Here is a 25376-nt window from a genome sequence, read left to right as displayed (position 1 = left end):
GGTTAGGTCATTTTCAAAAACCGCACCGCTTTCAAACCGGAAACCGCACCAAACCGCAAAATTGCGGTTTGGTTTGCGGTAGACCGCACTCTGTACAGTCCTAGTTAGGGGTGAGAATGGGACGGGTACCCGTACCGTTAACCAATATCACTAAAAGTGATACCCATAAACCAAACCGATAAGTTCAGATACCCGGACTTTGGGTACCCGGATTTTCGGATCGGTTATCGTGTACCCAATAAGATATTCAATAGTGATAATTAAAGTTAATAATGTAGTTATAATATATCATTTAACACTAATTAACAATAATATCACATGATCTTTACCAAATTATTAATAATATTACTAATCATTGATATTATAAAGTCATTATGAAGTAAAGTAAGAGTTTATATTTTGGAAAAAGTAGATTTAAGTAGGAAAAAAAAAAAACAAAAAATTACTTATCGGATCGGGTAATCATTAATTTTAAAATGATACCCATAACCATACCCAATAACAAATTATTGGAACGGATACCCGAACCGATAAGGTTATCGGATCAGGTTCCCTAATTTTCGGAACGGTTATAAAACGGGTTTTCTATTTTTCGGGTAGTTTTGCTCGACCCTAGTCCTAGTCACAACCATTGGTCCTTTAAAAATTGAAGCTTTTTGGATGAAATGGTCTTTTAAAAATAGAAAAATAATTTGATGAATTCATCAAAAGTACCATGGTCAACTTGAAATTGGGTTAGAAATCTTAGTATTGCATGTCCAATTGTCCAGACCTAATTTGTGCCGAAAGCTAAAGCCCAAAAAAAAAGAAAAAAAAAAACTTTTACTCTGATTTCGCCATTGAAGCGGCTTCTGAGCTTTCTCTCCTCCATTGAACCAGCTTCTGAGGTAAAATAGTATCCTCTTTTTCTCCTGGCTCATAGCAGCCGCCCATCGTGGCGGGTCATTATGTTTATTAATTGATGTTTTAGTTGGTGAGTATTATTCAGGGGTTAGTATGGATTATAGTAGAAGGCGTGATTTTTTGTTTTGTGGTTCGTGTGGGACGTTGTTGTCATTGGATTCAACCAGGTATGCTCGCTGCCCTTTATGCCGTACAAAGAAAAGCCTCAAAGGTATTACTCAACCCTTCTTATCATTATGTTCTCAATATTCTTCCTGTATTTTCAATTAGTGTAATCGGTAAGTAACTTTCGTGTTCCTCGGCATATTCACTTTTGGTTCATGGACCCGACCCCACCCCACCTATGGGATTAAGGCTTTGATTGATTATTACTAAGTCGAGGCATAATGTAATTTGGATTGTTTTTAAAGGAGATTGTTGAATGTGATTGAATGTACTTGGAAGCAAAGATGGGATGGTTTGTAATTGATCAAGGATGAATTTGAGTTAGTATAATTTGTGCAATATTTGGTCTGAATTTCTAACTAGTCTCGAATTGCTTGAATTATATCGTGATTGGTGTTTAGTGGACATTGAAGCTAAAACTTTGTATTTGATATGAAGGATGATTTCCTAGTTAGAATGCTATAAGATTTTAATTGTTTGACATTTGCAACTATTGAATTCCCTTGCGGACATTCTATACCATATTCTGAGTTCTTCTTAACTGATGCTTTATGAGTTTGTGGATTCTTATAATTCATAAACATTTGAAAAATATATTTTCGTTGTTGATATGACAATATCTATGGATTCTGGAAAATTTTAAGTTCATTTAAATGAACTTTCAAAAAAGTATGTATTTCTATTAACAATTTCAATGTTTCTCTTGTGGTGTTATTTACTAGTGTGTGTAGCTCTTTCCTTTTACTATCTTAAACTAGAAAATTATCTGCTTTTGTTTATGTTCGCTGCTAAAATTTTCCAGATTGCATGATATAAGTACTACTGCTTTGGTTATGTTTATGAACTAATAAGTCATCACTGGATACTGTCACTGTAAATTATGGCCTTCTGCATTTTATGATGAATTTTCTTGCTCATGTTTGATCTCCTAACAATGTGGCATTTATAATGTGTGCTGATATTTCCAGAGGTTGAAGGAAAGGGAACATGTTATACCGTTTCAGGAGAGGTATAATTTTTCTCCTCAGTCTTCTTTCTTATTTCATAAGGCTTATTTTATACCTAATTCTTAAAACTTATCATTAACTGCTAGAAATACATGGTCAATGAATCCTATACATTCTTGTGAGTTTGTGACTATCAGTCTTGTTTGGCATTTCAGTATTACTTGATAGTAAAATTTCAGCTGGTTGTATGAATTTCGAAGACTATTTTCTTCAAATATCGTTGTAGTGAATAGCAAAATGAAATCTCAAAAGAAGATAATTAAAAAAAAAAATCAAGAATCATCCAAATTAATGAATGCCTTCATCTAAGTAGTCTGCAGAATGCACAGATGCTTTCCCCATTTTGGCTTCCTCAAGGTGCTTAACATGAGGTTTGTAGTGAATAGCAAAATGAAATCTCAAAAGAAGATAATTAAAAAGAATCAAGAATCATCCAAATTCATGAATGCCTTCACGTAAGTAGTTCTGCAGAAAGCACATATGCTTTCCCCATTTTGGCTTCCTCAAGGTGCTTAACATGAGGTTTGTGATGATGGCACTAAGTGTATATGTCTAAATACTCTTATGTAGTTCACATACCAAACAATGCCTTTACAAGAAAGAAAAGTCCTAGATGATTACCTAAAGTATTAAAAATTGGTGGTTAGGAGCTGTGAATTTTGTTCTGCTTGAAATGTTTCCTGGTCATGAAGTAAGATGGTGGGTAATATATACTCCCCTTATTGAGTTGTTGGGTACTCACGTCACACGTGTGACAGTTGAGAGATGGCAGGAGCTAGGTGTATGTTCATCTGAGCTTAGATTTTGTTTTATTCCATATGTTCCTTGTATTCAAGTGTTTATTTGTGAACTATGTAAGTAATGTGTCATCAGCTTTAATATATGTTGATTATCTATTGCTGACTCAAACATAATTTATGAAAAACTTAATTGGTTTTGATGATCAGTTAGTTGTCCATAGAGATTAAATTGACAATTGTTATGGGCAGATGTCAAATTCCATTCTTCAAATGTGCTTATATGGTTAATATGGGTATTGCTCAGGGAGGCATTACTGTACATTAGTCTCTTATTTGATCTGTTTTTTTAAGCTTTAGGTTCTCTTGATGACCTTTAATCCACGTGTTTTATGTACCCGTGGTTAAACAATAACAGGAATTGGACTGTGCTTCTAGATTTGAATACCAAACAAGTTCTCTTATGAGGATCTAGTCCATTTAAATAGGACTGTAATATTTACTACTGGTATTACATTGTATGACGGTTATTTTAGAATGCTATTGAGATTTTATACTCACTTCAGCATTGTATCTCTACTACTCTTCTCATGCTGCAATAAAGTAGTAAACTAGTGAGAGTTAAGACAAAATACAGCTCAGTACTTTATGTGCCAAGCATGCAATATAACATAATCTGCCTTGCAACATCACAAAGTGTCCTTTTTCCTCAACATTATTACTCAACCTAGGTCCTAGCCCCGTTCTGGCACATTCTATTTGTTTTGTTTATAAAATGTTGCTAACATGTACAATGTGGTGGCGAGACTGAGAGCAATGACTATTTGTACAGATTGCTGGGCTAACTGGTATTAGTATTGTAAATTTGTAACATGTTAGAAACTTCTGTCTCTGATGCAAAATAATGACATCCTCGGAAGAAATATGTTGCGGCCTAGGTAAAAACTTTGTATGTTTAGGGCCTCTTTAGACCTGGTCAGTACTCGCTTGAACTGGTATTATTATCTACTGCAGCATGATTCCCAGTCCAAAATTAAGTTTTTCAAGCTGGTGTCTTTATAAGTTATAACCATAGAAAAAAGGGTTTTAAGTTTGTAAAATTAGAGGGAGCTCTTTTTTACTGCGTTGCCTTCTCCTGGGCAATTCTGTAATAGAGTGGCGAGTCTTCCTTTTATATGCTAGATATTTTGGCTATTAGATGGTGGTAGAAGCTTCTTTGGCATAACCATTAATTTTTCAAGTTTCCCATCATAATTTCTCCTTTTATACGAGGATAGCGTAATTCATAGTTTAAAGGGTACCTTTTCAAAATAGCTCAAATTGGTAGTTTTCTTGTCTTTGTCGTATCTTTTAGGGTTTGTAGTGTATATGATTAGAAATTTAGAACACTTGAAATAGTTTTAAAAAGACTACCCCCCCCCCCCCCCCTCTTTTCCAAAATAACTACAGATTAATCCTTTCAAATTCACTTTTCTTGGGGCCTTTGGTTGAAACAAGCTTTCTACAAAGGCTATGGAATGTTCAATTGATTAAACTTGTTTACTTGATTTATTTGGGTTTAACTGACACTTCCCTGGTAAATCTTGTAGGATATTAGAAGGGCACTACAAATAGAGCCATTCGTGAAGATCGATGGAGTAATGTCCGGTGACGTGAAAGTGCAAAGACAAGAGGTAAGTGGAGCTAGTGAGACAGAGATGAAGACCTGTAGATATTTCTGGAATGTGTTCTGATCTCTGTATTTGCATAACTTTCCTTGCAGATTAACCAGCCTTGTGAAAAGTGTGCACACAGCCCTGTTGAGCTAGTTGATTCAAGACAAGTAAGCTCTAAAACATGTTTGCTCATGTATAGCTCCTATATAGCTTTTATGTTTTGACTTGATTGCTCATCTGAGTGCTGAAATTCACTGTTACAGACGAGATCAGCAGATGAAGGACAGACTAATTTCTACGAGTGCCCTTCATGTCGACACAGATGGAAGGAGAACTCTTAGCTGTTTTATTTTTTCTGTTTTGGTAAGATGGAGTATATTTTGGAAGCTACATTGTTGGTTGTCTTCTTGGAGCCATTATTTGGTAATTTTGCTTGTAAAAGTAACTAGTTAATTATTAAGAAGGGTGGTTTGTTTTAGATTTTTTTCCATTGTTAAATTGGATTGGTATTTTACCTTGCGATTTATACTGTTTGTGTACTTCGTATTTTGTGGCTATGTGACCGACTGGCTCATCAGTTTAGCAGGGAGTTGTAACCTTCCTTAGGAACATTGTGCACATCTAGTTTACGAGCAGTACATTTTCGATTTTCCATGTTTTTACTCCATACTCTTTTGTGTTTTTACTTCTTTATCCGTAATTCCAAAATAGTATAGCATATGGTTTGCTAAGTACCAGATTATCAGTTGACTAGAGGTGTGCTAGACTCATAGGCGTTATGGGCTTCATCCATAGGCTGCACATGAAAAATTGTACCGTTTATATTATAGATGGATGAAAGAAAAGAAGCCTTCTTAAGGCTTGTTCTCTTCAGCTTAAGTTCAATTTAGTTTAGTTTAGTTTAGTTCAGTAGATCAGAGGCCCTTACATGAATTTCATCACACATCGAAATTTCTTTTACTACGTTAAAAAAATACTTCATGTACAAAATTTTAGGAAAATCATAGATTAAAGTCCAAAAAGAGAATTTTATAATATAAAGTATAGTTAGTTCTTTTACTACGTTATTAAACACCCTTATTAAACACCCTCCCCACTCCACCATCATCAATACAAAGAGGTCCCCCACTCCCAGCATTTTTCATCAGTGCCTCCCCTTCTGTCGTATCCTCCTTTGAGATAAAGATAAACTTTTTTGCAGCAGAAAGTTCTCTGACCTTCTCAACCTCTGTCTTATTGCCACGCATTGGGGAAGCCTTTAGCCATGTGCCCCAACCATGACCCTGATTTTACACATCTTCAGAAACATTAATACAATTTTTCACAATGTCCCATAATTCCACATGAGAAGTAAAAGAATGGTAATCTATCATATTTTAGGGAAATTTTAACAAGGTTCCCTTCTCTGTTCTGCACAGTTTTACACCTTCATAAAGGTTTCTTAACATCCAACATAACCTTAACCCTTCTATTCTTACCAATTCCCAAGGCATCTTCTTCTATTTCTATCAATTCCCCTAAATTCGAGGCATTTGCTTTAACATGCACATCAGATCGGCAATTAAACGACAAATTTTCGAGTCGAATCCAAAAAGGGGAATGAATTAGACTCGCCTCATTCAATTCGGTTGTTCATCACCAGAAATTGAATTAAGCAGAAGCAGGTTTTGCTCAAAACACCAAGGACGTCATGCTAGTACCTTCTCCTTATCACGCCAGTGAAAAAATTGAAAAACAAAAAGGTTGGCGCCTATACTCCGGATTACAACCTTCCCTTTCATTGCCCAGAATTGAGTAATAGTTCTTTTGAATGTTTCAACATTCACACCATGATCAGTCAATAGTTTTCCAACGAGCATTAAAGAAACCCTAACATCCTGTTATGTGGAATCCACAATGCTAAAGTTTACAATTTCAGTCTCCTCTTCCTCAATGTTCAGGTTAGAGTATCTCTCGATCAGATCATCGGCCATGGTAGATAGCCTGAGATCAACCACGATCAGCGGTAGAAATCGCCTCTCTCGCAAGGTAGCGTGCCCTTTCTTTCGAGGGAGTTTTCGGTTTCATGCACTCCCCCTCGTAGTACTCTGTTTTCTTAATTATTATTTTTTTTTAGAATTTCTTATTGTTCAATTTTTATTTTGATTATTATGAATTTTATTTAGTTTTATTTGAGGTTTAATTGCAATTTCTTCTATCTAGTTGATATTTGTATTTGTGTTTTTAGATTTGATTACAAAAATTTTATTCAATTTATTTGAATTTAGTTTTTTTTCCCTATTCGACTGAATTGTTATAGCTGTCGTTATTAACAATGTAGGTGGTTGTTTTTGTATTTTATATGATTGTTATTATGTTCAATATATAATTGATTATTATTGATTTTTTCGACAGTCGTGATTATTGAATAGTTGTGATCATAATGGTGAACGATGTATTGGTGAACAGAGGAGGATGGCTTCTATTATATGAAGCAACATAAGATAAAGGAGATGATACTACTCCCCACCACCACCACCACCACCACGGATCAATAAGAGGAAGCACGACAGCTTGAGCTAATTTGAGATGGCAATGGGGCTCAAATTTGAACAAGCTAGAGAAAATGTTGAAAAACTTTTATACACCGTAGTAGAACATATACTATTTTATAAATGAACACATTTTTTTTAATGATTGTAAATAAACATATAATTATTTATAATCGAACATCTAATTATAGAGCGTTAAAATTCACCTATTACGATTAACGTGTCATTTGCAAATTAATTAGTTGATCAATGAAACAAAGAAACTTCAAAAAAATTATTGAACCTGTATCCAAAAATAAATAACATAAAAGTAATAAAATATGTTATAGAATATTCAATAATAGTCTAATGAACGTATTTCAAAAAAAAAAAAAAAAAAATTGCAAATGAACATATATAAGTATGAATATGTATTATTTTAACGTTCATTTTTATAAGTGTGAAACTTTATTATTACATAACCGAATGAATTTTTTTTGAGGAAAAATAACTAATTCATGATATAATAGGTGATTTAGTCTCGACAGGGTGTGTGTGAATATCTTACTACATAATAAATATCTATTAAACGAAAATGGACGTTTATAAATGAACATATAATTATTTGAAAGTGAACATATGTGTCTTAAAAAATGAACATCTCTTCGTATGAGAATGAATAAATATTCAAATTTAATTATACATTTTTTTAATATGATGACAATTAAAAGTATTAAAACTAAACAAATATCTTTTTACTTTGATAATGAACAAGTACGTATTAAAATAACTTAACATCTTATGTGATCAATATTATTACAATGTACATCTATTAAAATGAAATGATAATAAAAATGGATATTTATTAACATGAAAATAAATATTAAAATATACAATACAATTCTACACATGTACTATCAAAAATAATAAACTTCTCAATCCAAATTCAAAATTTTTTAGCTCGTGTCATTGGTTCATGTTGTTTTGCGACTCCATGCCTTCTTGTAGCTCACTGTATCTACGATTCCTTTATTTAACTAATAGACAAAAACACAAAAATTACGTAATGTATTTGATTATTTGAGCAAGATCAGATAAGTATTGAACTAAACCAATTTTCATATGAACATGAACATGGATGAGTATAACAGTACAATTGACATGATCAATATGGAAATCAATATCTAACAGTATATAAATGAACATATATTATTGTGGAAATGACCATCTATTATTATGAAAATGAACAACTACTAATACATAAATGAACTTATTTACATAATCAATATAAAAATGAACATTTATTAATATATAATGAACATATATATTAGTTTAAAAAGGGTCGTGAAAGATAACGATCAAAGAACATGAAATATGTACGTGAGTAAACTCTTGAAGCTATCACTATGTGATTGACCATATATTCATATATGAGAAAAGACATACATTTAAATCAAAATTGAATTGAACACGAAATTCTTGAAGTAGATGACAAAAAATATGAACACTTAATAAAATTCCAATAATCGTGAATGAACATATATAAGTATATAATGCAATGATTGATGAACATGAAATATATATATGTGAGTAAAATTGTGAAGCTATTATTAATTAAGTGATTCCCATATATTTATATGAGATTGAACATACATTGAATTTCAAACTTATTGAATTGAACATTATTTTTTAATGTGAAAATAAAAAATAATCCAAGTGAATATCTTTTCAATATGGGAATGAACTTTTTTTAAAATATGAATAAACATATAAATATATTAAAATTAAATTGAATAATCATTAAATGATATGTGAATGAATATAATATATATTAATATTGAAATGAAGATCTAACTAAATTGGAATGTGCATCTATTAATAGATGAGCGATCAAAACATATATCCATATTGAACATGTTTTCTAAAAGAGAATGAACATCTAGCAATAATTGACCATATACTTATCAAAATCTAGACAATTGTACTCAACTTTTTATGTTTAGGCAAATAGATTTATAAAATAATAACACGATAAATTAGTATAATTCAACTGTAATTGTAAAAAGAACCACTTCCATGAAATTTATAAGTAATCATAAACTCTTACTAAAATTTCCTATTAGATCGATCTATAAAAAAAATTAGAAGAAGGTGACATAAATATAAAGATTTATCAAAATTCTAATAATTGTATATATGTTAATGTGTAAATGGTCGTATACCATTATGTGATTGAGCATTTACCTATATAAAAATAAACATATATAAAACAATCTTCGATTGTAAACTATAAAATAGAAAATATAATGAACATTAATTAATATGTTAATGCCCATGGGGCGTGCCCCAGTTCCTCTTCTTGATAAACAAGAAATGTATCTCTTATGGCATTTTTGTAATTAAAATGCATTGGGAATTGTAAAGTAATGCTATTATAATCGGAATAAGTGTTAACTGTATATCCACTATACTTGCTGACTTGGACTAATCAAGACGGCGTCAATTAACGGCATAAATGTCCTTCGACTTCCTCAGCAACAAGGTTTCCTCCAATTCGACAGCGGCTACAACAACCACACGTTGTTCTTCTTCTTCTTCCTTTTCTCACATCTCGATCAGCCATTAAAGGAGCTCAAGCTTTCATCCTCACCCATCCCCACCAACACTACCATTCCGACGGCTTCGCCGCCAAATAAAACGAAAACCCTAAAATAAATGGGAGAAAAAAAGGGCACGCAAGATCAACCCCAAAGGGTAAGGGTGTCATCTTTCTCCATTGAAGTAGCCTTTGAGCTTCTGAAACTCCATTGAAGAGGATCTTCGGATTTTGGGTGTTCTTCACAGAAAATACAGACTATATATTTCAGATTTTCATCTATTGTGCTCGTAAAACACCACCACTCGCTGCCCAAATTGGGTAAATTGAGTAGGTTATTCTACCTGGGTAAAGTTCCACTGGTTGACGTCTTTAGCGTTCTTCCATCAAAATTGAGACTTAACGACAGTTCAATGAAAAGTTAGTGAGTCAAACCAAAAAGTCTCATTTACCCTCATACTCTTGCGAAAATGTACGAAATTACCCTCTTGAGAAACGCTCCTTGTTTATCAAGAAGAGAAACTTGGAATTACCCATGCCGATGTACTAATATACAAATAAAAAGATCAGAATCTTACTACTTACTCCCCCTGTCCCTTTATTTTTGCCCCATCTGACTTTGTGCGGTATCCAAAACACGCGTTAAAACATTTATATCTATATCTCCTTATGCATAAAAATTATAAAAAAATTGATATTAATTTAATTTACAATGAGATAAATAAACAAAACAAGAGCCCACATGACTTTATTTTCTTGTGTAGATCAACGGGAATTTATGATCGAAGTTTATAAAATTTGACTCGATCATATGACAATAGAGCAAAAAAATAAGGACGGCCATATAGAGGGCCTTTGATGAGTAATATCATGTGACATAGTAATATAAGCTACTGATGATCTATTGGTGTCTTACTAATAAAAATCTTCAACATTAATTAAAGAGTTAATAAAGACCATCATAAAATTTGTAACAATAGTAACTCTTAACTCAAGGCCAGACGTACAATTATGTAACTATTATTGAATACTCTTTCATAACTTTAAAATACAAGTACAAACTTATGTGAAAGTTCTCTTGCTCACCACAACTCAAAAAATATGTAGTGGTGATCACAAGTCATAACCGCACAATTTTGATTTCATACACAAGTAGATAAAAATTAAGACATTACAAACACTAATATGTAGCTCCATAATAAAACAGTGGACCACATTCTTCTCACTAATATTATAGGCAATATCAAAATAGAAGAATTTTGCCTTTAATATATCTATATAATTAATTACTTAATTAAGTACTAATCAATCATGTTACTTAAATCATAAACCCCATTAAAAATGGTAAACCGACCTTATACGTATTCAAGTAAATAATAATACTAAAATCAGACCGTCTCACCGGAGTTTGAGCATGCGACAGAGGTTGTCCGTAGCACCGGTATCAACCTCCGCAGCAGCCGCCTCGGCAGTGCAGCTAAGCTTACTTTGCTGCAGCTTCCTTAAAGGGAACTTAGGCAAAGGCAGGCTGCTTGGTGGAGGAGATTCAGGAGATATACTAAAAACTAATGCTGATGTTGTTGTGAAATACTTCTCTTTCTCATTTACAATTCCATTCTTGTGATTCACCGCCTTTAGAACCCGGCTCGTATCCTTCGGAGTGCTCACCGGGCCGGGTTTTACCCCTTTAGCTGCTTGACCCACAGATGGCTGATCATTCTCAACTAAGGATGATCCGTTCTTCGTTATCCCTTTTGTTTTGGACTTAGATTTATCAGCAACACCAACCTCTTTCTTTGGGTTTTTTGTTGGAGTTGTTGATTTCTTTGATGGACTCGGTTTGGTTTTGTTGGGTTGCTTTTTGGGGAGGGGGTAAGGGAGAGAGTGGTTGCGAGTAAGCGGAGGAGGAGGGAGAGAGAGGAAGGCGGGTTTGGAGACGATGGGAAGAGGGAGGAGAGGCGGCTGTTGATGGATCTTTTGGTGGTGATAAGTAGGTAACATTGGGGGGAAAGAGGAGTGAGAATATTGGTTAGGAAAGTGATTCAAAAATACACCTCCTGCAAGTGCATGCACCATCTCCAACTGTACATGTGGCGGAGGTGGTGCATATTTATGAGGTATAGCACCGCAGCTCGACTGCCTCAAAATATTAGGCAGTCGAGCTGCTTGGTGCTGATGCTGGTATTGTTGGTAATGATTTTGAAGGTGATAGGTTTTTCTCCTCGAGTTTTTGATTTGTTTGGTAGGAGAGAGAGATGGCTCATTAAGTAACGACTCCATTACTAATTAGCTTGTTTGATTCACAATTGGAAAATAATGTTCATATAAATTGGATAAGTTGCTTAAAAGTTTGATCATAAACGGATAGAAAATGAATATACAAAATGTATAATATGATCAAAAAGATATAGGTAAGGAATGAAATTAGGTTAAGGAATGGTATGCTAATTAAGCTTGCACTTAATTTGAGGCTAGTTGCTATGGAAGATTAGCTTAAAAGTTAAATATGGAGTCTTGGATAGTATAAGATATGATTGGGTTATGAGGAACCCAAGACTATGGAGGTTTCCATTAGTCTAAGTATTTATGCTCTATTAAGGTCTCTTTTCAATTGGACAAGACAATGCTTCTCTTTAAATAGAAGAGATATTATGGTTGTCAAATTTTCATTTAATTATTATCAATTTATTGTAATTTTTTTTTAATGTTCCAATAGCCTACCTCGATGATACGACCTTCTTGTCCATTTTTGTATTTATTTACTTTCTTTAATTAGCCTATCAAAATGCATATTCGTTTTCTTAGCTTAGGGTTGGTAGAAGAGCTCACATAGTCAATATTAGTTAAATGCTAAAAAAAAAATATTAAATCATTATACAATATTAATGCAACATTATAATTGTCATCTTTTATACTTCCTCCATATTTTTATTATTGCACCACTTGCCTCTTTAGGAAGTTTTCCAAATATTGCACACTTATAAATACCTAACATACCCTTGCCATTTCACACTTACTTTTTAGTTTATCAATATGTCACATGGACACTTTTGTATTTTTACCTTTCTCTTAATTTTTTCCACTACCAAAATATTTGTACCCAACCCCTATGGTGTAATAATAAAAAAACGGAGGAAGTATATTGATATAAAAATATTGACAAGTTTTTGTCTGCATACATGTTGCTAAAATAATTATCATTTTGAATTTGAAAGAGTATAAATTATTCAATTATACTGTATAAGAAATTAATTCAACTTTGATATTTACAAAATTGTATAAATTGAATAAAAGGTAGGCACAAAAAGAATAAGTAAAGTGGTGAGTAGAACTTAGAAAAACGGATAAAATATAATAAAGCGATTGTGAGTAGTATTTAAAAAAATAGAGGAGAACTAAGTTACAATACTCATGATGACTTGAATTCCTAAAAATGACTTGAATAATCAAATTTAGTGAATATGTAACTTTTAAAATAATGATAGATAAAAAATTAATTTAACATAATATTCTATAAGTTACTTGTAATTAAAGATGATATAGCATGCAATATATTTATATTCAACTCAAATATGCAATATTAACTTTATACAAACAAGAGCAAATAATTAAAATAAATATGGAGTGTATTAAAAAAAATATTAATAAATAAATAATAATTAAATGTATACAGAGTTGTCATTTGTTTTACTCCGTAATCTTTGATAAAATCTCTCTTTATTTCAACTTAGTTTATACGCATTATTTATTTCGAAGTTAAGATCTATTAAGTTTGATTTCGTTCCTTCCCTTAAGTAGAAGAAATATTTATATATAGTATACAAGTTATCATGAAATTATTATTATTATTATTATTATTATTATTATTATTATTATTATGAACTGCATTAGAGAAATGGGTTTTTTTTATATATAAATTTAAAATATTTTCTTATGACATAAAAGCAATATTGTGATAGGAAAAAAAGGGGGAAAAGCAAGAAAATGAGATCCATAAATAATGCCCTCCAGTACACGATGATTGTCGTATGACTCATGCATATGATATGTCATGCATCGTACTTTAATTAACTTAGTATTTAAGTAGTATCTTTTCTTTTTAATAATTCAATAATTTAATTAAAAAAAATTCGTATAGGTAAGGTAACCGACAAATGCAATGTGGGTCGGCTACTAGCAAATCCAAGATCGGGGGGACACATGTCTCAGAGGGGCGGCAGCCGCCAAATCAATTTTGACCATTCGATTTTATTTTATCAAATTTCATTTCCATTTTTCCATTTTACTTTTTTGCAGTTGGACTAATTTTGACCGTTGATGCTCCGTCCTTGAGATGGGCATACGATTTATCGGAGTTTTTATTTGTATGGGGTGTTTCATCTTCGAGTCTTTTGAGGTGAGAATCATTGAATCATCTTTTGTTGAGTTATTGGAAATTATTTCTTATTAAATTAATCATTTGGATAATGATAATTAAATATATATACATGAGTGTATTTATATTACATGTTCATTATATTGTCGTGGCTACGCAAGATTACTGATGGACGTATATAAGTATTAGGGCCTGTTCTCTTACGTTGAAATTCAGTTCAGTTCAATTCAGCTGAATTCAGTTCAGTTCAGTTCAGTTCAACTCCTAATTTCCTTCTCTTATAAAATATAGTATATTAAGATAATAATGATAGTGTCGATATATGCAATTTTGTACATAAATTGTTTTTTTTTGTATATAAAATATAGGAAAATGATAAATGTAATATTGCATATAATATGAAATTAAGCATTTATTTAATCAATCTACATGTATTATTGTTATAAATCCCCAAATTTACAATTTACAATCTTAGAAAAAAAGTTTTAAATATTGTTCTATAACACCTAGTGTATGTGTGAAAAAAAGACACGGGTTTAATTTTCATCAATCTATCTCTTTCAAATAGGAATATATATAATGTTGAGTATGAGATCTGCAAAAGCATTGTTTTCAACCTAATATTTTAAAAGTAAATAAAAAAATTAAGTAAAAGTCATGTAAATGACACGCATGTAAATTTAATGATGGTTGTAAGACTTGTAACCAAGCAAGCTTAATTTTATGATGGTCGTAACCAAGCAAACTTGGTAGAGATGGTGAAAAACTCATCTAGCTTGTTACTTTCTGATCGTCACAAATTCAAACCTCACTAACTACATATGCTTGGATCAGCTCTGACTTGAGAGTAGGGGGTTATATTCCCTTAATTACTTCTACCCTATAATTGCAAGTTTTGACTTGCGTAGCTGAGCTTGACAAACTTGGGAGCGTTATTGGTTTAGCAAGGTCCTTCTTAGCTTCTTACCCAAAAAAAAAAAAAAAAAAAAAAAAACAAAAAAACAAAAAAAACTGTATTGTGTATTGTATTGTGCATGTATACAACATGTGTTACCCTTAACAGCTCACATATCGATTAACTAAGTCTTTGATAGTAAACTAGCTTTTATATGATTTGAATTTGAATTATACTTGTCTAATTGAGAGTTGAGACAAACTACTAAAGAGGGTGAATTGTAATGAGTTCTTTTAAGGCTAATGTTTGCGAATTTAAACAAAAGCCTAAAGAAACTTAGTGAGAAGTCATCAGATTTTATGAGTAAACCTTCTAGGGTCCAACTGGAGTTTAAACCTCAACCCTTATTTTGGGGTGATTCTGTAATCCTCTTTTATCATGATATGTCAAATCCACCTGTTACAACCTAATTATAAATAGACATTTTTCCCTCACTAAACTTTCTACACTAAACTCACAAAAAACCTAATTGTTCCTCATCATCCAGTAACTTGAATCCCTCCCGTAGCACTACTCACTCGGTCTCTCACTAGAAGCCTACATTATGCTCTTCTCCAATTATAATTCTAGGTTCTCTTGAATTCTTACACCCCAAAAATCAGTTACAACACAACAAATTAAATCTATTACAAGAATGAAAAGCAATATATGAAACCCGAAACTAATATTATAATGCTTGACAAACTTATTATTCTTATATAAGTATGCTCTTTAGGTTTCACACATAAACTCACAATTTGATTAGTCTACTAGCTCATTTCCTATTTATGCATAAATATGGGTAGCCTAAGCGACGTTAAAAACAGAAAGATAGTTTAAGTATATATAGGTTTTAATATTATTAAAACCCGACTAAGCAAATTTTCATATAAAATCATTTTTTAAATAGAAAAATAAATAGATAAGTAAAGAGAAGTTTTCCAAAACAAATTTTAACTAATAAAAATACTTAATTATCTTTAATATCATTAAGCTAAGACTTCCGATTATATTTTACTTTTCAAGCCTTATTACGTTTCTAATAAGTTTCATAGACTCCAAGTTGTACTGTATTTAAATGAATACTAGAGTTACAACTTAGCTTTAGTCTTCATGTGCACTCGTGCACTGTTAATTAATTGAAATTATTTGGGACGATGTTCCACTCCTGGAACTGCAAACCAGGTTCTTCATGAAACCGGCTATCATCTTGTCATTACCTTGTGAAAAATTTTCCCACCTTTTTTACTTCTTTTTTTTTTTTCCCCTTTTGCAAAATCTTTAATATTGTCTTTCCAATTTAACAATCATATTTCATATATACCCAAATGTTTTTTACTACTTTTTTTTTTTTTCCCTTTTGCAAAAACTTTAATATTGTCTTTCCAATTTCACAATCATATTTCATATATACCCAAATGAAATATTTCTGCATATCTTTTATATATACTTTATATATTGTAACATTATTGTCTAAAATATTTAACAATCATGCATTGTACGGGATTTTAACCTAGTTTGCTAACTAATAAAGTATAAAACATATTCGTTCATCACAAAAATGTTGCTGTAACAATCTATATCTATACTTATATATTAAAAAGCGTTCCTAAAACAGAATATGTTCCACGTGTCACCTTTTTTATGTTTGACATGTCAGCAATATGTGCCACATGTCACTATAAACATGACATGTCACCTTCACAACATGTATTAGGTTTGCATCCAAAAAATGCTTTTAACAAGACTTGAACTCAAGACTAACAAGTCTTAAGTTACAAGTCTTACCATCTTAGCCATTTATTACTTGTGTTTTTTTATCCAACAAAATTATGGTTAACTTAGATAAGTTAATTGGTAGTTTATTATACTATTTGTTTCCATTATGTAATGACTGAGTTTGGCAACTAAAAAATGTTTATAGCAACACTTAAACTCGAAACCAACAAATACAAACTAGCAACCCGGGGCATCGCCTGGGCCACACACTAGTTTTTAGATTAAATCCTACAAGTTATAGCCTATTAAGTACTTCCTCCGTTTCTTTTTAGATGACACGTTTCTTTAGTCACGTTTGCCAATGCACTTATTAAATCATTAATATCTTTAATTATCAATAAGCAAAAATTATGAAAAGTTGATATTTTGAAAGTATATAACGTAACAAATCTAACAAGATCCCACATGACTATATTTTTCATTACGTATAAAGCACAAAACATGGTTAAAGGGAGGTGTGTGAATAGTGCTAAAGTCAAAACGTATCAACTAAATAAAAACGGAGGTAGTATGTCGTTTATGTTTCTTTAAAAAATAAAAAAATAAAAAAAAATTATCGTTTATGTAGTTGTTTCCATCCCTCTATATTTCTATAATATATGATATGGTGAATTGGTGATACCTACTTTAGTTTTGACTGATCGATTTATGAACTTCTATTGGTCAACACAAATAGAATGTGTTAGCTACAATTATCTAATTGTTTTATTTTGTGAAAAACTACCTTATAAAGCACTTTTTTTGCGAGAAACTACCTAATAAAAAAAATGTTGTAAGAAACTACCTTATAAAAGAGTAAATGTTGTAAGAGACTACCATTGGTCGGAAAGTCACCGTTGACTTTCATTTTCCGGCGTTGACCACATCACGTGCCGATCACGTGACTTTTAATTCACCCTTTCCCTCCTTTTTTCTTAATTGGCACGTCACGTGATCAAAGCCGGAAAATAAAAGTCAACGATGACTTTTTGACCATGGGTAGTCTCTTACAACATTTACCCTTTTATAAGGTAGTTTATTACAACATTTTTTTTATTAGGTAGTTTCTCGCAAAAAAAAAATGTTTTATAAGGTAGTTTTTCACAAAATTTTAAATAAAATAAAAAACAAAAAAATGCAAAGGATGTGTTTAAGCATTGTTTCAATAAATTTCATGAATATGAGTTGAAAATTCTTAATGGTAAACCCCTATTATTGTTATACTGAAATGACAATCATCTTTTTTTTCTTTTTTAATACAAAATGCCCTCAATTAAGAATTAATTATGTAAATAGTAACGTAACAAAAATCAAAATAATGCAATTATTTAAAAACAGGATTAATATTAACGTAGAGTATTATTGCGTACGGCAAACGGAATCTCTTTCAGGAATCAAGATTGTTGATGATGTAAGGTGATCTTTGATTCTAGTTGTCGGCTATAATAATGTCTTTGATCAACTCCCTGCCTTAAATTCCGCACAGTTTGGAGTGGAGCAAAGAACAAGCAATTTATCCCAGCCTCATATTTGAAGTTTAATTTTGTAGAGTAGATATTCCTCTATTTCAATTTCAACTATGTGGTTCTCTTATATTTTTCTGAAATTGCAGCAGTAAAAGTTAAAAATACTAGAATTATTATGAAATAAAGAGAATATGATCCATTAGTGGAAAAAATCTCATTCGTAACAGGCTATTCGTAACGGGTAAAGTTTTGCCCGTTACAATTAAGATATTCGTATTGGGCAAAATAGTGTCCGTTACGAATACTTGTTTATTTGTAACGGGCAAAATAATGTCCGTTACGAATACGTATGTAATTGTAACGGACAAATTAGTGCCCGTTACAAATAAATAAGTATTCGTAACGGACACTATTTTGCCCTTTACGGATACTATATTACACGTAACAGACATATGGTGCCCATTACAAATGCCCAAACTTGGCCCAACGTATGAGCGGAGCCCAGTATTTGGCTTTTTAGGGTTTCACCCAAATGCCCAAACTATGCCGTCATTTGCCTCTTTCTCTCTCATCAGTCCCTCACTCCCTCTCTCTCTCCTCTCCTCTTCTCCTCCCCGTAATTCAACAATCTTGCCCATCAATCTCAGGCCCTCTCTCGTCTCATTTCAAAATCACGACCTTTCTCCTCTACTCCATCAATCGATCTTCCCCTTCCATTGGAGAAAAACAGCGAGATGGAACGACGAGAGAGAAAAATGGTTAAATTGATTGGGGTTGCGCCGGATCTCCTTCAATCCGCCCTTCCACCGCCTTCCGCCGCCCTCCTTCACCGCTTCTCCTTAATCTCGCCCGCAATTCTCGCCGCCTCTCTTTCACTAACCCTAGGTACGAATTTTTCAATTTAATGATTATTATTTTTATGTTTGAATTTCTGGATTCGTTTTTATTTTTTTAATATACAGGTTTGTTTGATCTAATTTGTGTGACTTGATTTGGATGATTGATGGGTTTGTGTTAATTTTGCTGGATATTTTGTTGTGTATATTAGTTAATTTAAACATTTGAAATCACCTGGGTTTTTTTTTTTTTTTTTTTGATTAGTTCTTTTTTATTTCATTGATTTTGATCTATTTGTTGCTATCTCTGTTTTTACTGGATTAATTAATTTAAACGGTTGAAATCAATTAGGAAATTTTAAATTGATTGATTGATAAACTGAATTTTCAGGGTTTGTGATTTTGTGTTTTGAATCCTTGTTTTTGTTGTAAAGTTTGTAAATTTTACTTGATTGGGAATTTTATGGTTTATCATGTTAGGGTAATGATATGTTTTTATATATGTAATGTTGCAAATTGATAGCTTCTGCTGGTTTGTTCTTCTAATTAGGTTTAAAAAAAAGTAGTGGGTTTTGTTTAATTATCATAATTTATGCTATATTTGAGATTTTAGGGAGGAATTTAGCCACAGTAGTATAGCATATGTTTACTTAATACTTTTTTCTTATAAGTCTGCTATCCTTGAGCCTAAAATATGTATTCTCAACAGTGCAATCGTTAACCTATCCCATAGGCTTGGGAAATTTTTAGTAATTGATTTCATAAAAAATAGTTTTTTTTTTTACATGTTACACTTCATTTTAGATCAAAAGATGCTTAACTTACATAAATTGGTCAATTCTGAATCTTGGACTTGTATCTATAATCTATGTCTGTCACTACTCAATAATCACCAACTTCTCTTACAGTATGAAAGATCAAAGGAGGAACATGAGGAGAAGCATAAGATTCTTAAAGAGATAACTGAGACTATGAAGCACAGAAGCCACCTTGACAGCAGCATTGAATTGATCGGAAAACTTTTATTTGGACTAAACAATGGTCCTTCGGTCCCACGCGCAAAGCCCAGCTGAAAGAATGCATCGAGCTTCCACTAATGAATCCTGAGATTTTCATTAGGGTGGGAATCAAGCCCCCAAAGGTAAGACGTGTGTGTGTGGCTGGCTGGCTGGCTTGCTATTAGAATTCCTGGTTTGTGTTCTTTTTAGGTGTGTTTCACATTTTAGTTCCAAGCTAGTCTTAATGCATCAAGTATTTTTTTTCCGAGATTCAGGGTGTTCTTCTCTATGGGCCTCCTGGGACGGGCAAGACAATGTTAGCTCGAGCCATAGCAAGCAATATAAAAGTCAATTTCTTACAGGTATATGAGAGTATTCAGTTAGATTAAAACTGCTGCATATTTTTTTTTCTTTTATATTGATGTTTCTTTTAATTTTCTGGCATGTAATGATGTGCTTTCTTTTGCTGTTTTAGGCTGCTGCGAGTTCTATTATAATTAGTTACATTGGTGAGAGTGCTAGACTGATTCGTGAAATGTTTAATTACGCTAGAGATCACCAAGTAAGTCTGATATCTAATGGAGCAATGTAAAGTTTTTCTCATCATAAGTTGTACTTGTTTCAAATGATTTATTAAAGTCATTGCTCCTATTTTCAGCCCTGCATCATCTTTATGGACGAGATTGATGCTATTGGAGGTCGACGACTAGGTGAGGAGGGTATGACTTCTGATCGTGAAATTCAGAGAACTCGCCTGGAGCTACTGAATCAGCTTGATGGATTTGATCAACTAGGCAAGGTATCATGACTGAATTTAGTACAAGGGTAGTTATGTTGTATGCATTGCTGTTGAACAATGTGATTCAGACCTAATATTTGACCACTAAGTGCTTGGTAACTGCAGGTCAAATTTATCATGGCAACAAACAAATCGGATGTGTTGGACCCTGCACTTCTTCGGCCTGGTCGTATTGACAGTACTCATGTACCAAATGATCCTCAGATTGAGGTTCTTGATAGTGCTCAAGTACAGAATGAGCTTGCAAATGAGATCCTAGATGATGATCAACAAAATGAGTCTGCAAATGAGATCCTTGCTGGGACTTGTGAACAAAGTGATGTTGAAGGAAATGTTGGTGTTGGTCCATCTGCTGATGTAAATCAGTCGAGAGGGCAATGGGCACATTAATTTACAACAATTGGAAGTTCAAACTGAAATGACGCTGGAGCTTGCCTCAGATGCGGAGAATAGATCAGAGACAGTTATGAATTTTTTGAGATGTAAATTTAAAATTTGGTGTGCCATATTTTGATAATATTTGTATGCCTTTGTGGCATGGAAATCAGTATTTGGGTTTTTGTTTGTTAATTATTATAAATGATAATTTGAGATGTCAATGGAAAAGGAAAAGGTGTATTTGTAACAAGCACCTTTTGTGCCTGTTACAAATACCTCTAATATTTTGATTTTTCAAGACATTATTCGTAACGGGCAGTCAAAGTGTCCGTTACAAATAACTGGCTATTTGTAACTGGCAGTCAACATGTCCGTTACAAATACCTAGCTATTCGTAACGGGCAGTCAACTTGTCTGTTACAAATACCTGATTATTCGTAACGGACACTTAACCTGCCCGTTACAAATACCTGGCTATTCGTAACGGGCACTTAACCTGTCCGTTACAAATAACTAGTTATTCGGACAAATAACTAGTTATTCGTAACGGACAAGTGCCCGTTACGAATAATATTTCTATCCGTAACGGCGGTATTCGTGACGCCCGCTGCCTATTACGAAAAGCCTATTTTTGCCCGTTACGGATAGGCTTTTTTTAGGAATGGAGAGAGAATAGATAGTATATTATTCAATTAAGTAGGGATATATATATATATATATATATATATATATATATATATATATATATATATATATATATATATATATATATATATATATATATATATATATATATATATATATATATATATATACACAATGTATAGTTACGGTTTTTTTAGGAAACACTAAACCTAGACCTAGAATATTCCAGATAGTACAGGAATTTAATAGGCATCCACAAATATTTTATAACACTACTTCTTGGATGTCTATTATTAAAGACTGTAAAAAACATAGTGAAGGAAAAAGAGTACATTATTTTTCATAATATGCTTGCAATGTTTCCTCATTAAAAACCTTATCAAGAAAACCCAATGTGGGACATAACATGGTCAAGGGAAAAAGAGTGGAGCGCGTATTTTCAGCTGCGCTGATAAATACATAACGTGAAATCTTCTAGTGCAATAAATCCGACGTGATATGGCTAGATAACTTCTTTCATGTAGCAGAACACCATTTCTTGATGATTGATCCTTCCAAATTGAACTTGAATCTTCACGTGAACATTTGAGGCGTTTTCAATTGCGCCAAATTTATGATAATGATACATGTGTTTGTCCACATCTCATCCAAAATCTCTGTTTAAAGTTGCCTTAACTATTATACTTATGCCTTCTTCTGGAGGCCGTGAATAATAGAAATTGATGATCATTATATGATCAAACATTCCTTAATAGTTATATGGCAACACATGATATTATTATTGATGTTTTTAAATCTTGTATAAATTATAATATAATATAACACATGTAATTATATACATTGTTCATGGTTCTTCCGAACCATAAGAAAGCAGTCTCACGCATAAGTATCCCTTAATATTCTTTAGAAGTTTCATTATTGACATGATATATAGATTTTCCGCGGGTACAAATAGTAAATCTCACTAACTCTTATATATGTATACTCAAACTTCAGGTTGAGATGTCAATGATGTAGTCACATAAACTTTTCAAGAGTTTGATAATAATTGCGATATTCAAAATATAAAATTTGTAGGGCTGGATATTTAAATTTTAAATATGTCGTATATAAGTTTTTCAGGAACTCTTCTTACATGATTCATAACATGTTATTAAATCGACGTCATCAATAATTTCATTACAACTATAAGCCCATTGGAATATAAATATTCCTTTGTAAGTTTCTATCAAGGTTATAAATACGCCTTACTATACTTTGGATGATCATTTACACGTTCCACTATTATTATATAATAACTAGTACATGCAATATGAGATATAAAAATCATGATAAGATATGGAACAAAATATATTTATATATAATGAGTAATGCATCTAATAACTTCCTATACATGCAATTAGTAATCCATTGACCTATGACTCACTCATGCACGGAAGCATAAGACTCAAAATGATGCAAGACACTGTACAGTGTGGATTTAAAAATCCATATTTCATTGGACTTCTGGTCCATGATAAACTTTTAATTATGATCATTATGTCGACATATATAAATGCACATATATATTTCTGATCCCTTATTCGCTAGTCCAATTTATCATGCATATGCATATTATTCATCGGTTCCATTGTGTACCGGTATCATAAAATTCTTTAATTTACATTCCGCATGCTATTTTACTACGATATCTGAATACATTTCTCATTGGTACCATCATAACTTTTCTTACATCGTAGGCCATCTATTGTAACAATTCATATATCTATACCACTTTAGGAGTATTTCATACACTATGGTAATTCTATACTATTACACTATCAAAAGTGTTAATTGCACTATCTTGCCATATATCATACTCCCTCTGTTTTTTTTTTCATCACTTAAGGATGCACAAAGTTTTAGGAGAGTAATAAAATATTGTGAGTGGGTGAATAAATTATTATGGTAAAAGTAAGATGGTGACCATGAAAGAGAAGGTATGTAAGAGAAGATAGATAATTTTAATATTTAAGTGGGGGGCTGTGGAAGAGAGAGAAATGATAAAATAATTTGAGTGGGTTTAAAGTAAGAAAGAGAAATGATAAAATATAGTATGAAGTTACCAGATTTAGAAGTGATGCATTAAAAAAACCACCCATAAAAGGAAATTGATGCAAATAAAAAAATGGAGGGAGTATCTATTAGACATATATATTTTTTGAAACTGATCATACAACCTATACTTCAGGTGTAGTGATTCAAGTATAAATTGCAAGATTTTATCTCAATGTATACACATAATTAAAATGACCAAAATGTATCTTCAGCGCTACGCAACATGAATCATAACTAAATACAAATCAAATCATAAATGTGCAACATATCTTGATAATATATAGACAAAAGTTGGCATATAACTTTTGAAACTACCATTATAGGATCATCATTTTTTTTTTCGATATTTGCAACTTTTGCTAATTATTCTCCCCCCCCCCCAATGTTGGTAAAATATCTCATTTATAGGCCAGGGGCGTCTAATTATATACCAACTTAGTATAAAAATTTGCATTAAAATTCATTTCATTATAACGATCACAATCAAAATTTACATCTTATAAGATTTGTATTAAACAAGTTTTATCTCTTCTGGAGAACAATTTCTATGTAGAATCATTTCTTCATTAAATTACATTGCACGTGTATTTATTATTACACTTTCCATAATATGTTCTTTTTTGGAAATCAATGTCAATGAGGAGACATGTGTTGTGCAGTTGCATGTTTTTCCTTCTTTTTTTTTTTCAGTTACTTATGTGCTGACATATTATAGCCCCAATCAAAAGAATTGTTTTACAAGCATAAATCATTTGCTTGTAATTCTAATAGGTAATGATCTTCAAGATTTTTAAAGACTTAAATAGTATATTTGATAAGGTTCCAGTCACCTAATAGTTGACAACAATATATAGGTTATTCTGGGGAACTTCTGGTCACCCATTACTCATTCGTATATAAAAAAAAATCAAAACCTACTAGCTCTTGAAATTTTCATCAATACAAATTATTATGAATCACAATCCAAATATAGTTCAATCTCAATGTTATGTCTTGTCATTCAATTCATTTCATATATTTAACATTGAGAGAGCGTCAGCACATTATCAAATGAAACTTCAGGTTTCCATAATGGATAATTATTAAGCCCGGATGACCTTATTAAATTATCACTTCTCTAAATTTGAACTCTGGTCAATTTTTCAACACTAGTGACCATTTTATTAAACTTACTTTATGCATGGCCATGAATTTAATGTGATATTTGAAAACCAACATGTATTTCTTTATACCATTGGAAAGACAATTAGCTAATATTTTATCCAATAATTTACTTATACTCTGCTGGAGTTTTGACTATAATCTTGATATATGTTAAACTTGTTGGACATTTTCTACTCTTCTAGAGCGCTTTACATAATCTCTTAAGGATATCTACCATAATTTTTTCACTTTCTTGAATAAATGTGTCATTGTCATTTTTTGCTCCCTTCCTCTATTGAGGATTCTTATCATTATAAGATATTATGTTACCACGCTTCAGGCATGCTATGTATTCATCAGCAATTAATGTTGTC

The 25376-nt window shown here is 32.0% G+C and overlaps 2 protein-coding genes across 3 annotated transcripts; both read left to right on the top strand.

Annotated features, from left to right (window-relative positions):
- Positions 1-700: 700 nt before the first annotated feature.
- Positions 701-4942, top strand: LOC145615089 (uncharacterized). Of its 2 annotated transcripts, none has more exons than XM_081670164.1 (6): positions 701-887; positions 989-1114; positions 2037-2077; positions 4402-4485; positions 4575-4634; positions 4731-4942. In XM_081670164.1, the coding sequence occupies exons 2-6, from the start codon at positions 997-999 to the stop codon at positions 4806-4808; spliced, it is 381 nt and encodes a 126-aa protein (XP_081526290.1). In that variant the 5' UTR covers positions 701-887; positions 989-996; the 3' UTR covers positions 4809-4942. The 2 variants fall into 2 exon arrangements, with proteins under 2 accessions (XP_081526290.1, XP_081526289.1); XM_081670163.1 differs by having other exon boundaries at positions 702-887; positions 971-1114.
- Positions 4943-20233: 15291 nt separating this feature from the next.
- Positions 20234-21270, top strand: LOC145613110 (26S proteasome regulatory subunit S10B homolog B-like). The gene is made up of 4 exons (XM_081668166.1): positions 20234-20302; positions 20416-20502; positions 20599-20739; positions 20845-21270. The coding sequence occupies exons 1-4, from the start codon at positions 20255-20257 to the stop codon at positions 21127-21129; spliced, it is 561 nt and encodes a 186-aa protein (XP_081524292.1). The 5' UTR covers positions 20234-20254; the 3' UTR covers positions 21130-21270.
- Positions 21271-25376: the final 4106 nt, after the last annotated feature.

Source organism: Chenopodium album, chromosome 25, assembly GCF_948465745.1.
Source record: "Chenopodium album chromosome 25, dcCheAlbu1.1, whole genome shotgun sequence".
NCBI lineage: Eukaryota > Viridiplantae > Streptophyta > Magnoliopsida > Caryophyllales > Amaranthaceae > Chenopodium > Chenopodium album.
The sequence above is the reverse complement of the archived record's forward strand: the minus strand, read 5'-3'. Positions and strand labels throughout refer to the sequence as shown.